At 41.3% G+C, this 14287-nt stretch overlaps 1 protein-coding gene across 4 annotated transcripts in view; it reads left to right on the top strand.

Moving 5' to 3' along the window:
* Positions 1 to 14287, top strand: part of SKAP1 (src kinase associated phosphoprotein 1) — a 268003-nt gene that overhangs the window by 23526 nt on the left and 230190 nt on the right. For all 4 annotated transcript variants that reach the window (XM_058675490.1, XM_058675489.1, XM_058675487.1 and 1 more), the window contains exon 2: positions 632 to 737. In XM_058675490.1, the coding sequence (XP_058531473.1) occupies positions 632 to 737 (106 nt within the window). The remainder of the gene's footprint in view (positions 1 to 631; positions 738 to 14287) is intronic.

Genomic DNA, 14287 nt, shown 5'->3' with positions numbered 1-14287 from the left:
TCCATCGTGTCCCTATTTTATAGAGTGTGTTCACATTAATTGCAGTTTCCTTATCTTGGGCACATTTTTCTTTTCCATGTGAGCTCCTTCCGTTGGCTGCATTGTCACTTTCATTGATGATGTATCTGTTAATTAATGCTGCTGCTTTGAATTCCTGCCCTTTTTGTTCTTGATTTCACAGTTCAGCTCTATTTCTTATTTCAGCTCTATTTATTGGTATTTCTTTCTAGTGCCTACTCACCCGTGACCTTCTGTAACGTATTTGTCATATTTCTGTGTTTATGAAATTGACAGTCTCTCCTCTTCTATCAGTGATAATTAATATGTAAATTTTTCTTTGGAATGACCTAAAGAATAGTTATTTCTTACAGTCATTACACACATTACTTTCCTAAATCCAGAAGGTCTTCGATGAACAGAACATGTCACTCGCAGGCACATGAAAGTTTTAGCTATTGGCCATTCTGATACAAGATATGTAATATAAAATTCATCCTGTTATCTGTTACATTTTTCTGCAGCTGTAAAGTTTTTGCAGGGAGAACAGCACCCATTTCTTAATCCCGTAGATCTTCCTTTTGTGTCCTGGCTACCTCTTCTTTTCTGTTGACAGTTTGGCTCTTCTTTTCAGATACTGAGGATTTCCTGGCAGAAGTTTTGCGGAATGAGAACCTCAGTGCTGTGGCGAGGGACCACGGGGACCATATCCTGCGTGGCTTTCAGCAAGTCAGGGCGAGGTTTGTATAACCTGACCACCTGACTCTTGTCCCGAAGCTTTACAGCCTTGTATGCTCTAAAAATCTAGTGTAGTACTCTGTCCATAATGAAGGTAAGGCATGCCTACCATAGTTCTTGAGACCTGACAGAAACTTAATAGACATTTACTGAAGTGAATTGGAGATAAGCCAGCGTTTAGTTTGCTGAAGTAAAAATGTTTTGAGAATCATCACTTAAAATAATTGTTCTACTTTTAACATTGAAGTTTTAGGTTGGTTTTTAACAGGATGGCACTATATTTAACAAAAAGAATGATGAATGCCGACCACATGTGTTTGTGCAAGGTAGTCATGGGATGGTTTTAGGCAGTAGGAGATCATTTTCATGTAAAGTTTTTGGTACTGATTTTACTTCTACATTTCCTTCCCTAACAGAAGACCTTCTAGAATTACCCAGTTAATTTTTTTTTTTTTTTTTACCATATTGGAACATTTAGCACAAAGCTGGGTTGGCATATCATGCTTCCAATGTTTTTTTTTTGGGGGATAAGGCCTTAGCCTAACTGTGATTTTTAAAGTGTGAGCAAGCATCTGGCTGATGAATGTACTTGCCTGGGGAGAGAAGAAATCAGAAATTTCCATGACAGTGTATTTCTCCACTACCTCTTGCTTGAAAGCCGGACAAGAGTTCGGGCAGAAGTGTTAGCCTTTCCATCCTTTTGCCATGTGATTCAGAATATTCAAACTTAGAAAAAGAGGAGCCGTTGCAGGGTTATGACTACAATTTAATTTGTGTGGCTGACCATTCTGTGCAATCTACTTTAAAAACCTTATGGAAATGCCTTCGAAGCAGAGAATTTTATCCCTTGGAAGGCACAGGCAGAATCTTTCTCTCTAGGAGTGGGAGAGACCCTCTTGAGACACCCTGCTGGATCTTAATCGATCTTTCCTGCTGGTTAATTAAGCATCACTTTTACTCAGCAACTGGGGACTGTGTAATTATCAGCCTGGGTTGCTCTGAACAATTGACACAAACAATATAGAAGATCATGGCTTTTTGTTTGTTTTTTGCAAAGGTGAGAATATTTATAATTTTTGGTAGGCTGGAGGAATGTTGGGAACAAACTTCTGTGTAATGTCATTTTTTTAAGTAGATATGTTTGAGCTTAGTATGTACTTGGTGGTTTAGTTAATAACTGATACAATGTTTTTATTTGCACAGGTTTTTCTTTGTGTTATGGGTTTCTGTGAGGATAGTGTGAGGAATAAAGGTGGGATTATTTAAAATTGGGTTGTAGAGAAAAAGATGTGCTAAGTGTGTGTGTGTGTGTGTGTGTGTGTGTGTGTGGTGATTCCGTTGGTCTAGATCTGTAAGAAGGAATGTGAAAACAATCTTACTGCATCTGTAGGAACAGATATACCATGAGGAGGAATTCTTCCTTCTCACATTTGTATGACAGCATTGGAAAAGGTCTGTATCCCAACCTTAAGTTCATAACAAAAGGGGGATTTTGGCTAATTCATTATGGTTAACTGCATATCACTTGCTCCCTGCCCTTTCAGATCCACGTGCTCACACACACACACACACACACACACACATACACACACACACACACACACACTGTGTTTGCTCTGGGGCAGAGAGGGTCTCGGTTCTCAGAGAACTTTGTGCGGTTTGGGGGTCGACACTCAGGAAACAATCAGCAGGAGCTTCAGGAAACACCTGCATTACTGACGGGAGCTTCCTGCTCATTGATTTGTTACAGCAAAGATGACACTTTATTTAGAATTTCATAATTATGAGATCATTAAGGAAATGAGGAGCTAGAAATAAGACATTATAAAAAAAAAAAAACAGGAAAAATGCGGCTTTCCTTTGGCAAGCTGTTGGAAATTGTCTTGCAGCCACTCATTCAATCATCTCATTCATGTAGCCTTCGCGGAACTGAATCTTCTTCAGCCACTCACCCTGGTCATCCCATTGTGCTCTCTATGCCTAAATCCAAATGAATGTGAAAGCACTAGAAGTGGGACTGGTGCCATGGCATACATAGCAAGTAAAGTCACTGCCTGTGGCACTTGGCATCCCATGTAGGCACTGGTTTGGGTTCTGGCTGTTCCACTTCCAATCCAGCTCCCTGCTAATGACCTGGGAAAGAAGCAGAAGATAGCCCAAGTACTTGGATCGCTGCAACTATGTGGGAGACCCTGAAGAAGCTCCTGGTGCCTGGCGTCAGATCAGCTCAACCCCGACAAGTGCGGCCACTTGTGGAGTGAGCCAGTGGATGGAAGATCGATCTCTCTGTCTCTCGTTTTCTCTTAACTCTGCTTTTTAAACCAATCAATCAATCTTTAAAAGCAAAATGAAATACCCAAAAGCTTGCAAAATACCAACTACATTTACCTGTGTTGTGAGTTAGGTCTTATGTCCTCCAAAAAGCTGAGTATGAGAAAAAATTTGAAAGTCAATGAACTTGAGAGTTAACTGTGTATGGTGAATTGCTCAGTAACAGAAGAATTTGTGCACCTGGCAAGAAGCAGACATGAGCGACAGACAGCTGGAATTTGGTGGTGTTGTCACACGCATGGAGAAACAGTGAAGCGTCTGATGTTTGATCCAGTAGAGGCAAGGATACATTGAGGGTGGTATAAGGGCTAAAGAAAATAGAGTATTTTTATTATCGAGGTAGGAGTAACTTCTTTCATGATGGCTCTTTTTGGGACAAGAAGTCATTTATGCTCCCTGTTGGAAGCCAAGAACAGAGCCAATGCAAACAAACTTGGAGTATTGTTTCCTTCTGTGAAATTTAATAAGGCCAAAGCAGCTCTGAAAATAGACAAGTAAATTCATGGCATATCAAACTGGAAAGACATAAAGAAGTCACTGTGTGGAACAGGGTTAGAGGCACTAAACCCACACACCCAGGACATTTAAAGTGCAGGGGGAGAGACGCCTTGGCTGTGTCTCCTTGTGGGTGGCTGGCTTGGAGCCTTGTAGGAAACACGATAATTTAGAATAACTCTCATAAAAGTAATGCTGGAGGGCCTGCATGATAGCCTTTTGGATAAAATCCTCACCTTGCATGTACCAGGATCCCATATGGATGCCAGTTTGTAACCCAGATGATCTATTTTCCATTCAGCTCCCGGCTTGTGGCCTGGTAAAGCAGTCAAGGATGGTCCAAAGCCTTGGGATTCTGCACCCACATGGGAGACAAACCCACATGGGAGTAAACTCCAGGCTCCTGGCTGCGGATTAGCTCAGCTCTGACTGGTGCAGCCACTTGGGGTAGTGAACCAGTGGACAAAAGATCTTCCTCTCTGTCTTTTCTTCTCTTTGTAAATCTGACTTTCCAATAAAAATAAATAAATCTTAAAAAAATAGTAATGTTGACTTTCTTGGGGCAGGGGTTGTGGAGTGAGGTAGGTTTTCTTTTTTTTGCTTAGCATGGATTTAGTTTCAAAATAAGATTTAGTTTAAGAATACATGTGTCCATGATATCTTTATTTTGCAGAAAACTAAGGCCAGGTCTGGCAAAAACTCCTAGGAGCAAGATTTTTCAAGTGGTTCACCCAGAATATCATTATAGCTCCTTCAAGGGAGTGTTACTTTTCCTGAGTATTGGTTATGGAGCTTAGATTCCCCCCACCCCAATGCAGAAGCAGGCAGGCATTCGGCACTGTGTTTCAGTTGCTACGGAGTGTCCGGTTAAAGTCTTATCTCTGCCTTTGATGACTGCTTCCTGCTGCTGCACACCCTAGGAGGCAGCAGGTCACAGCTCAAGTGCTTGGTGGGTTCCTGCCAGCCACCTGGTAGATCTGAAATGGGTTCTGGATTTCTGGCTTTGACGTGGCTCAGTCCTGGCTGCTGCAGGCATTTGGGCAGTAAACCAGTAAATGGAGCATCTCAAATGCCAAATGCATTCGAAGGAAAGGTAGTTGTCAGGTGAACTGATCTGTAATGTGCCATTCACTCAGAAGCTCAGATATTTTCTCATAGCATCTGTTAGTATTCTTTAATTTTGTGATTATACTGGAGTTTGAATGCCAGTGCCTTAAAAAAGGATGGGAGTATTTGTGTGATTTATTCAAGTTTAAACACCTCTAAAAAGGCTCAAAAGTCATAGCAATAGTTTGGCCATATCTTGAAGATGAATAATTCATTTCTTCCTTTTTTCAGACCCTTCCCTCTCTGCCATCCACAAAGAAAGAAAGAAAACAAAACCAGCAACAACATCAGAGTTAGCTCCCCACTCATCAGTTATCTGCAGATTTCCGCATTAGTTCAATGTTGAGGGAATACCTGTTGAGAATTCATAATTGTGTTAAAGAGTTTGGACGGTCTACTACCTTGGGAGGTTGGGGCATTGCCCATTCAGTGTGGCTGCAGCCAAGGCTGATACGATGTCCTCTGCTGTTGGTGCTGTCTGAATGTTGAGGACAGGAGTGAGGAGTACCTAGTCTACAGGCTGCAGAAGGCCCATGAAATCACTTGGCCTTGCCAAGGCAACCGCAGGTGAGACTAGAAATTCAGTGAATCTAGGGCAGGTTGATTTTTAAGCTGACTATTTTGTATGCGCCACAAATGATGCTATTAATATCCAGGCGACCCTTGGCAAAAGAAAGGCCTTCGCCCCCGACTCTCCCACCTGAGCTGATTGCGTGTTCTTGTGGCAGCCAGATTCTCCCTCCTCCTTTCAGAAATGTGTAACTCTCCTTCACTCTCACAGCAATGATCATCTTGTTTATTCTTTCTCTTACAAGGGTGCTTTGGATTTGGTACAAGTTCCAAGATGAGCTTGATCCATTTTTTTTTTAGACACTCAGCTGTTTTGGATATAGTGGTGGGCTGAAGCATCTCATTTTGGACATTCCCCAAATAAATGTTTTAAATAAGTAACTGACATATATTTGTATATGTATATACATGCATACACACACACACATATATTAGTACTTTTAATGCTAATAGAAAGATCCTCTGTCCACTGATTCACTCCCTAAGTGGCTGCAGTGGCCAGTGCAAAGCCAATCCGAAGCCAGGAGTCAGGAGCTTTTTCCAGGTCCCCCATGTGGCTGCAGGGCCCCATGGCTTTGGGCCTTCCTTGACTGCCTTCCCAGGCCACAAGCAGAGAGCTGGACTGGAAGTGGGGCCACCGGGATTAGAACCAGCGCCCACATAGGATCCTGGTACGTGCAAGGCAAGGACTTTGGCCATTAGGCTATCACAATGGGCCCCTCACAGGGTGGATTTTTTAAAGAAATTGTTGAATGTAGAAATTTCTTTAAAAACTTTTAAATAACTAGAGAAAACCACCTTAGTTTTGCTATGTAATAATATGCATAGTCCTTGGTGGTTCAGAATAAATGTTTAATAATAAAGCTGTGCTAATGCTATTTTAATTTTTATAGTTGCAAAATTTTAGGTTGACATTTGGGCAAATGCATTTATGTTTTAGTTGAGAGGTGGAGAAAGAGGGACAGACAGACAAACTGACAGACTGACCTAGAAATAAGGAGTTTGTATCCATTGGTTCATTCCCCCAGTGCCCTCAGTGGGTGGAGCCATGCCAAGGCCAGAAGCAGGAGCCTGAAACTCAATCCAGGTCTCCCATGTGGGTGGCAAGAGCCCAGCTGTTTTAGCCAATCATCAAATAATTGCCTCTGGGATGCTGGAGCAGGGGCTAGAGCCAGGCTTGATATGGGATGAAGGTAATCTCAGTCATCAGGATGGATGCCTGTCTGCAAATGCTTTTTCAAAGGAGTTTCTAGGTCACTTGTGAAACTTGGTCATGGTTGACTATTGCTGGCACTATGGGTGAAAAAGAATTTTAAGGGGTGGCCCAGGAAGCTGGCAGGTAGAACGGCACCATTCAGCTTAGATTGACCAACTCATTAGCTTCTCTTGGATCAGCCAGGCACTACCCTTTAGTCGCATAGTTAGGTCACAGAATTGTGCTTTATTCCCAACAGAGTTTTTGCCATCAACATCACTTATGCGCACCCACCTTCTCTTACTCAATACGGCTCTGTCTCAGTCTCTGAAAATCCTTACTTTACTCAGCTTTTCTATTTGTTATTCAGACACTGTATGGAAAGATCATTTGTATGAAATCACTGGCTTCATTTTGCCACCATTTGCTTTGGCCTTGATTTTTAAGTCTCACTTGATCTGAACTTTTTTTTTTTTTTTGTCCCAGAGCTATACTATTTTCTCTGCTTACAGAAAGCCAATGGAGAAAAAAAAAAATCAAAAAACCCCACCTCTCTGTATTCCTCTGTCTGTGGATTCTCAGGAGTCTTGCAGCTTGGGTCCCTCCTGATTTTTCTAGGGTTTGCATGTTTTCTCTTGTTTCTCAAGTGGACCCACCCTGTGTGCACATTCTGGGTCATGGTGAAGCTGGAACAGAGGGAGGGAAATGGCAGAGCTCCGGGTCAGCTGGCAGCAGCCCAGCTCTTTGTTCTACTGCGATTTCCACAACACTTGAAGATTCCCCTAAAGTTGCTTCCCCAAATGTTATTTGGAATTCTTTTATCTTGCTTTACAGATGTTATAAAAACACAAACATTACCAACCAGACCTTGAAGCCCCTGTTGGATTTCTTTTATGGTGTTGCTCTGATTTTTCTTATTTGGAAAATGATGCAAGGAGTTGCATTTCCTTGGGTTTTTATTTCATGGTTCTGCTGAAAATGAGTTGGGCCTAACGGGATTTTTTTCATCACACCATTGAATCATTCCTGCTTTGGATACTAGCTCTAGTCTCCCACTGCGCAGCCTCATCCACCCTCCCCAAAGCTCGGTGCTAGCAGGGTTGATAATGAAACGTGGTCCGCTTATCACAGTCAGCAAAGGATTCGCAGCAGACAAGGGGAAAATCAATCCCCCAGGAACTTCTGCAGGGCTGGATTTCCATATTTAACCCCTGTGCATTTAAAATGGAAATGAGCTATCTATGGCTGTAGTTTTTGATTTACGCAAGATGTCACTGTGTCCTTGGCAATGGGAATAGTCTGTAGACTATCCGCTGACCTGTTTGGGAAGATCTGTTTATTATTCCCAGTTTGATGTAGTTTCTTCATGTTTTTTTTTTTTTTTTTTTTTCCAAAATTCTGAACAGTGTTTTGCAGTTGCTCTGATTCTTGAAGCTTTAAAGGGTCCCTGTTCCAGGGCCCATTCTCAAAAAAACAAATAAATGTTTATAGGGGAACAAACGACAGTGCTCTTATGGCAAGTTGGATAATTACTAGGGAGTTGATAAACCAGTAATACACAGCACTGCAAAGCCAGGAAAACTCAGTCTGATGCAAGTGCCTTGGAGCGACGCAGTCTCAAGTGATCCAGCTTTGACTAGTCTTTATCCTAGGTGCAGTGTGGCTGATGTAAGATGCGTTATAATTAAATGTTCAAAGTTATTCTCCCTCTTGAGTTTGCTAGCCTTGTTGTTGAGAGTCTCATTATAATTTATAGAAAATTTTATGCCCCTATAGTCTCCAATTAACTGTTTCTCTAAGCTATATTAGTGACTTTCATTTATGAATTCTGCTATGATCACAAGGCCCATTTTACCATTCTACCTTAGCTACCAAGTGTTTTACTTTTCCTTGTATTGATGAGAAAATTAACATAAAAATCACGGGCAGATAATTAATAAAATATTGGGATCTAGAATTCACAATTGAGGACTTAGTTTACTTAAGATCATTTAAGAAAATGAAGATGCATCTTTCATAAGATTGGTTCAAAGAATTTATACAAGTACTGAAGTCTAGTTAATTATATGCTTATTGAAATGTTGCTATGTACAAATGTGTTTAGCCTGTTTTGGAATAAAAAATAAAATGACTGGACAGGTGGATAGATAAGTAGGAGATAAAGCAGATGTAACATATGTAAATCATAGTTCCAGTTGTGAGTACGTATATATGAGTGTTCTTACAACTTCTATGCATATTTGAAGATTTTCATAGCGTAGTCTTCCCACCCAGGGGTTCCAGAACCCCTCAGTGATACAGAAATCTGTGGGTTACTCAAGTGCGTTATTTAAGATGGCAAAGCACTTGCCTGTAGTGCACACACATCATCCCATCACTTTAAATCATCTCTTGATCTCTGTGACACCTAAGAAAATGTAAATGCTGTGTCAACAGTTGTAATATGATGTTGTTTGAGGAATGACAGGGGAAAAAGTCTGTGCAACATGTACTGATCAATAGAGATGTATGTATATATTTTTCCTTCAGTGGTTGGTTGACCCATGCTGCAGAACTCTTGGGAAAGAGGGGCACCTGTCTGTTGTTGCCAAAAATATATAGTGGTTTGACTTTGCATTTCTAAAATCCATAGACGTCCTCAGTGTGGGAATACAACAATATCTACTCATTTGTGGGCCCTTTTTGGGATGATTGTTTTGTAGGAACAATCTTATTTTTGTATTATATTGTACTAAGGTACAGTCTTCTAGGTCTTTTTTTTCTTATATAACAGGAAGTAGCTAACTTTTATACTTCCTTAAAACTTCTAGCCCAGCAATTATTGAGAGCTGAAATTCAATTCAAACATTCTGCCCACGAGATCCTGAAATTTTGATTTTTTTTTTCTAAAGGAAAGGCAATTTCTGACTTTTCTCATAAATTTGATAAAAAAGAAAGCTAATATGAGATTGGTAGTCCAGTAGGAAATGGAACTCAATTTTACATTTTTAAAATCATTTTATGGTATTAAAAATGACAGAGGTTAGAAACAAAGCTCTTATTCTTTTATTGAACCAGAATTGAAAGTGGCAGAAAATCATTTTGGCCCTAGTGCAGTAAATGTTATCACTAAAACATGTTCAGGGGGTATTAGGCCAGTCTCTCAAGTGCTGGAGACAAAAGTTCATGGAATGAGAACTGATTTTTCTGTCCTTATCTTGAAGTTATTAGATGTACAGGAGATGAAAGTGTCTTCTAAGAAGACAGGAGACAGAGTGCGTGTTGGAACTGACAGGATCTCCATCCTAGAAAGGTGAAATGGAGAGACGATGGTGCGGAAAGGGAGGTGGTGTCTGCATGGCACGCTGTGGGAGGGCATGGGATCCCCAGGCATGGAAAAGTCAGCACCTGAACTGGCCACAGGCTATCCTCAGGCAGTGTGAACCTGCTAGAGAAGCCAGAGTTACTTACTATTTGCTAAAAGAGTAGCTGTATGAAGATTTTGTGTAACAAGGAGATTAAGCAGGAGCTCTCAGTAGCTACTACTTTGTTTGGAATATCTGGTAGGAGAGAAATCTCAGGTCCATGGTGGGAAAAGCAATTACTCTGGAGTGTGCTGTGTGACTGTGCTTCGGAATTCTGTGTATGTGGGGCAGGTTGGTCGGCATATGCTTGTGGATCCTCAAATGATTAAAATTCAGGCTAAGACTCACAAAATTGAGGTTTCAGCTTTCGGCCAGTGTTCTCTATTGCCATATGGCGTAACTAGAATTAATTGGCATTCTCAGTCTCTTATTCTTTTACTAAATACTTAGGCGCCCTGTTTGAAATATTCGAGGTTCCACAGAAGTATTCAATCATGTGAAACAGGTGCTTGGCATGTTCATGAAAGTAATGTGGACAGCAAATAGTTACTTAAACTGTTAACTGACCTCCTCCCCCGCTGCCCTACTTCTCCTTGTTGTTATTCACATGGGTGCTGGGAAAGAGGATTTAGCGGGAAAGGGAGAGAGCCCTCTTGGGACTTTGTAGGGCAGTGTACATATGTAAGAGCAAGGAATCCTTTTTGCTGGGTTTTCTTTAGCTCTTTGACGACGCTCCCCTGCTGTCTCCGCTGGAGGCTCCCCCAGCCCCAGTAGCAACACCTGCAGACTTAGGAATGGACTCTCAGACTCACCGAATCAAACATGCGCGTTAGAATCTGCCTGTTAAGAAGATGCCAAGGTCATTTGCACATTAACATCTGAGAAATACTGTCTTAATGCATCAGATGTGTCAGCTTCATTTTCTTTTTTGTTTCTTTTTACATTTTGATTTTTCATAAATTCCATAGGCCAGATACCTTTTTCATTCAATCCTGGAATCGCCTGTCTCCAGATTTGGGCAAAAATACCACCCAGTCAGGTTTTTTGTGACTTGTGGCCGACAGAATCCTAACTGCTCCTTGTCTCATACTTGCTCACCTCTGAAACCTCCTGCTCCCCTCGGCCCAGGCTCCCAGGGCAGGATCCTGCGAGTCCATCCAGATTCTTTTCTCTTCATTCCCCAAACTGTTGGTGCAGCATCCTCCTTCATCCTAAAGCAGGCTTCTTGCCTCTGTTCCTTTTGTTACTGGCTCCCCATCAGACGCCACCGCGTCACCTGAGCACTGCCAAATTCACTTTTCCCATTCTCTCTGTCAGATCTGTCCTTGCTGTTAGCTGCTGCTTCTCCTACATCCTGTTGAAAGAGCACTTTTAAATTTAAGCATGTGTGCTTATAGAAGATTTGTTGATATATTATATACTAGAAATGGAAACGCGTACTACAAAATATACATAGAATCTCACAGAGAAAAATGCCCCATATATATGCCAAAGTTTAAACCATCCCTGTCAAGTGGAGTTTGAGTTTTAAATCTAAAAAGTTCAAACTAATGCATAGAAATTATGCACATGGATGAGGTGCCATGCAATGTTTCAGTACATGTATACATGATGTAATAGTCCAGTCAGAATAAATATTTTTTTCTTCAAATAATATTTGTTTCTTTATGGTGAAAAATTAAAAATACTGTCTTCCAGCTATTCGGTAGGGAAATGCACAGCACGTTGTCATTGTGTGTAGTCAGCGTGCTTTATAATAGAATACCATAGATTCTGTCTCCTCACTGTAACTTGGTGCCTATTAATCAGCCTTTCCCAGCTCTCCCTCGAGTCATTATTAATTCCACCTTCTTGTTTATTTGTATTTTCCAGTCCTCCACAGTGAATTTATATTTAATAATAACTTACTGATATCAGAGTCTTTCCTGGGCTAAACGGGAGCAGAGGTTTACGAGCCGAAGGGTATTTGGCCTCCAGAAGATGGTGCTGAAGGAGAAAGATGTGTGAAAAGGGGCCTTGACTGTGCATGCAGCCCAGCCTTGCGACACATCTCTGCCAGTGAGCAGTTGTGTTCGGAGGTGCTCGATGCTAAGCTTACACATAGGCACACAGGAGTGAAATTATTTTTGAGACATTTGAAATACAGGAGTCTTTTGAGTAATTGATGAGGATTTTTGTAAAATAGGGCGGGTTTTGTGTTTTTTTTCCTCTCAACAGTAAAGGAAGTTCACTCTCAAGGTCTTCCCCAGATGAGGTACCACTGACTGAGAGCAACGTCCATTTCTTACATGTTGTCCCTTTGAACTGTACTGAACTCACCCAGGACGAATCCTTCATTAGAAAAGGATTATCTACATGCTTTGTGTCTAGTTAGTAACACATTTGTTTTTGTCGGACCACTTTCCCAAAGTGATGGTGCTTGAGTAAACCATGCACTTCCTCATCAAAACATCAGTCACTGTGATTGATTCCAGTGTTGATCATAAAGAGAAATGGAGTCAACTAAAAGCCAGGATTATGGACCGGAAACAGTTCATTTACTTAGCAAATATGCATTGGTTATTTGTCTATGGTGGGCACAGCGCCAGGTGATCACAACAGTGTTGCAGAGAATGTGTCCATATTTTTCAAGCAATTCTTGGGTCACTAAGTGGCCAGACTCCTGACCAGAGCCAATATGGTGTCTGTTACCCATAGATCGCTTCTCCAGGGGGCCTTAATTTGTTACACTCCTAGAGTTGTACCATCTAGAGGGTTATTAGGGCTTAAGATCCTCTTGTAAAGTGCAGGTTCACCTGATGGTTCAGAGACGTTAGTTCTCGTTGACAGTTTCCTTTGAACTTTTGAGTAAGATGGTTGTGCTGAGGACAACTACCAGCTGGTGTGGCCAAGGGCCAATGCTGGGCACACTGAAGTTTCTAAAAGCAACAGGGATTCCTTTTCTTCAGGAACACTGGGGACTTTGGGGACTGTTGTGTCTATAACTTCAGAATCAAAGTCACAGCTAACAGTCACAGCTATCGTGTCAGCCAAGTGTCAAGGACTTCACATTTCCCTCATTTAATCCTCTCAACAGGGATGTGAGGTAGATCCTGTCGTAATCCACATTCAGTGGCTGAGAAAGTGAGGTTCAGAAATGGGACCATCTTGTCTCAGGTTACACAGCTCTTGGATTCTGGAATTGAGATCTGAAACTTAGCACTTTGAATGTTGGGCAAGCACTCTTATGAGGCTCAATTTCTTTATAAGAAATAGATAATGTCAATTAATGCATTAGTAGGTTCAACATAGGTTAGTTAAGTATTAAATATTGAGCTAATTAAATATTGAGCATTTATAAACAGGTTTATAGAGCATAAACATAGTATATTTCATACATATTTTTGTGGTATAGATGATGTGGGTCTGATTCTTCCTATACCATAGTTTTGAATAGGACTAATCAGATGACTGTGTAACACACTTATGTGTAAAGTTATTGTTTTGTGCATTCTGCCTGACATAAATAATACTTATCACAGAAGAGATACCTAGCAAGTGTTCCCAAGGACTTTACAATAGAATGGGCCAGATTTCAAAAACTTATGCAAACTACTATGGTTCAAGATGTATTATGGCACAAGTGTTAGAAGAGGATCCACATAAACAGAATATGAAAGCCCAGAAATGGATTCCTTCTGGCTGGTGGTCTATGGGATGCCTTTATTGGTGGGTTGGCATCATGGGCTGAAAGAAATGGATTTGAGACTAGCGCTGTGGTATAGTTGATTAAGCCATTGCCTGAGAAGTGGCTACCCCATATGGGCGCTGGCTTGAGTCCTGGCTGCTCCACTTCCAATCTAATACCCTGCTGATAGCCTGGGAAAGCATGGGAAGGTGGCCCATGTGCCTGGGAGACTCATAAAGCTCCTAACTTCAGCCTGATTCAGCTCCAGCTGTTGCAGCCACTTGGAGAGTGGACTAGTGCGTGAAAGATACCTCTGTCTCTCTGTGTGGTTCCCTTGCCACTGCTGCCATCATAATTCTACCTTTTGAATAAATAGGTACATCTTTAAACAAAAAAAGGAAAAAAGGGAAAGGGTAAAAACAAAGTAAAGGAAAAAGTAAAGATTTTTGGTAAGATTCATTGCATATGAAAGCACCATGTGCAAACACAGAAATAAAGATGTGTTTGGAAACGAAAGGGTGATATAAATTTATCAGGTAGAAGCGAATAATGGGCAGAGAGACAATGGGACCAAATCATAGACATGAGTGCTAGCTGGGTTGAAGAAGACAGATGAGGAGTGGGGGAGTGGATGCAGGAGCAGGAGAGGAAGGTGACACTCAGGTCTGCTGAGGGGGATGTTCCAGGAGAGAGCTGTGGACGGCAGAGATGAGCTCTGGCCCCAGGATGGCTGGAAAGAAGGTGCAGGTAAAAGTGTCAAAGCATGCATGTGTTCTCTAAGCACAGAGAAGGAAGACACGTCTCCTGTAGCTTTATTATTATTATTATTATTATTATTATTAT

Source organism: Ochotona princeps, chromosome 17, assembly GCF_030435755.1.
Source record: "Ochotona princeps isolate mOchPri1 chromosome 17, mOchPri1.hap1, whole genome shotgun sequence".
Taxonomy (NCBI): domain Eukaryota; kingdom Metazoa; phylum Chordata; class Mammalia; order Lagomorpha; family Ochotonidae; genus Ochotona; species Ochotona princeps.
This window is presented reverse-complemented; position numbering and strand designations above follow the sequence as displayed.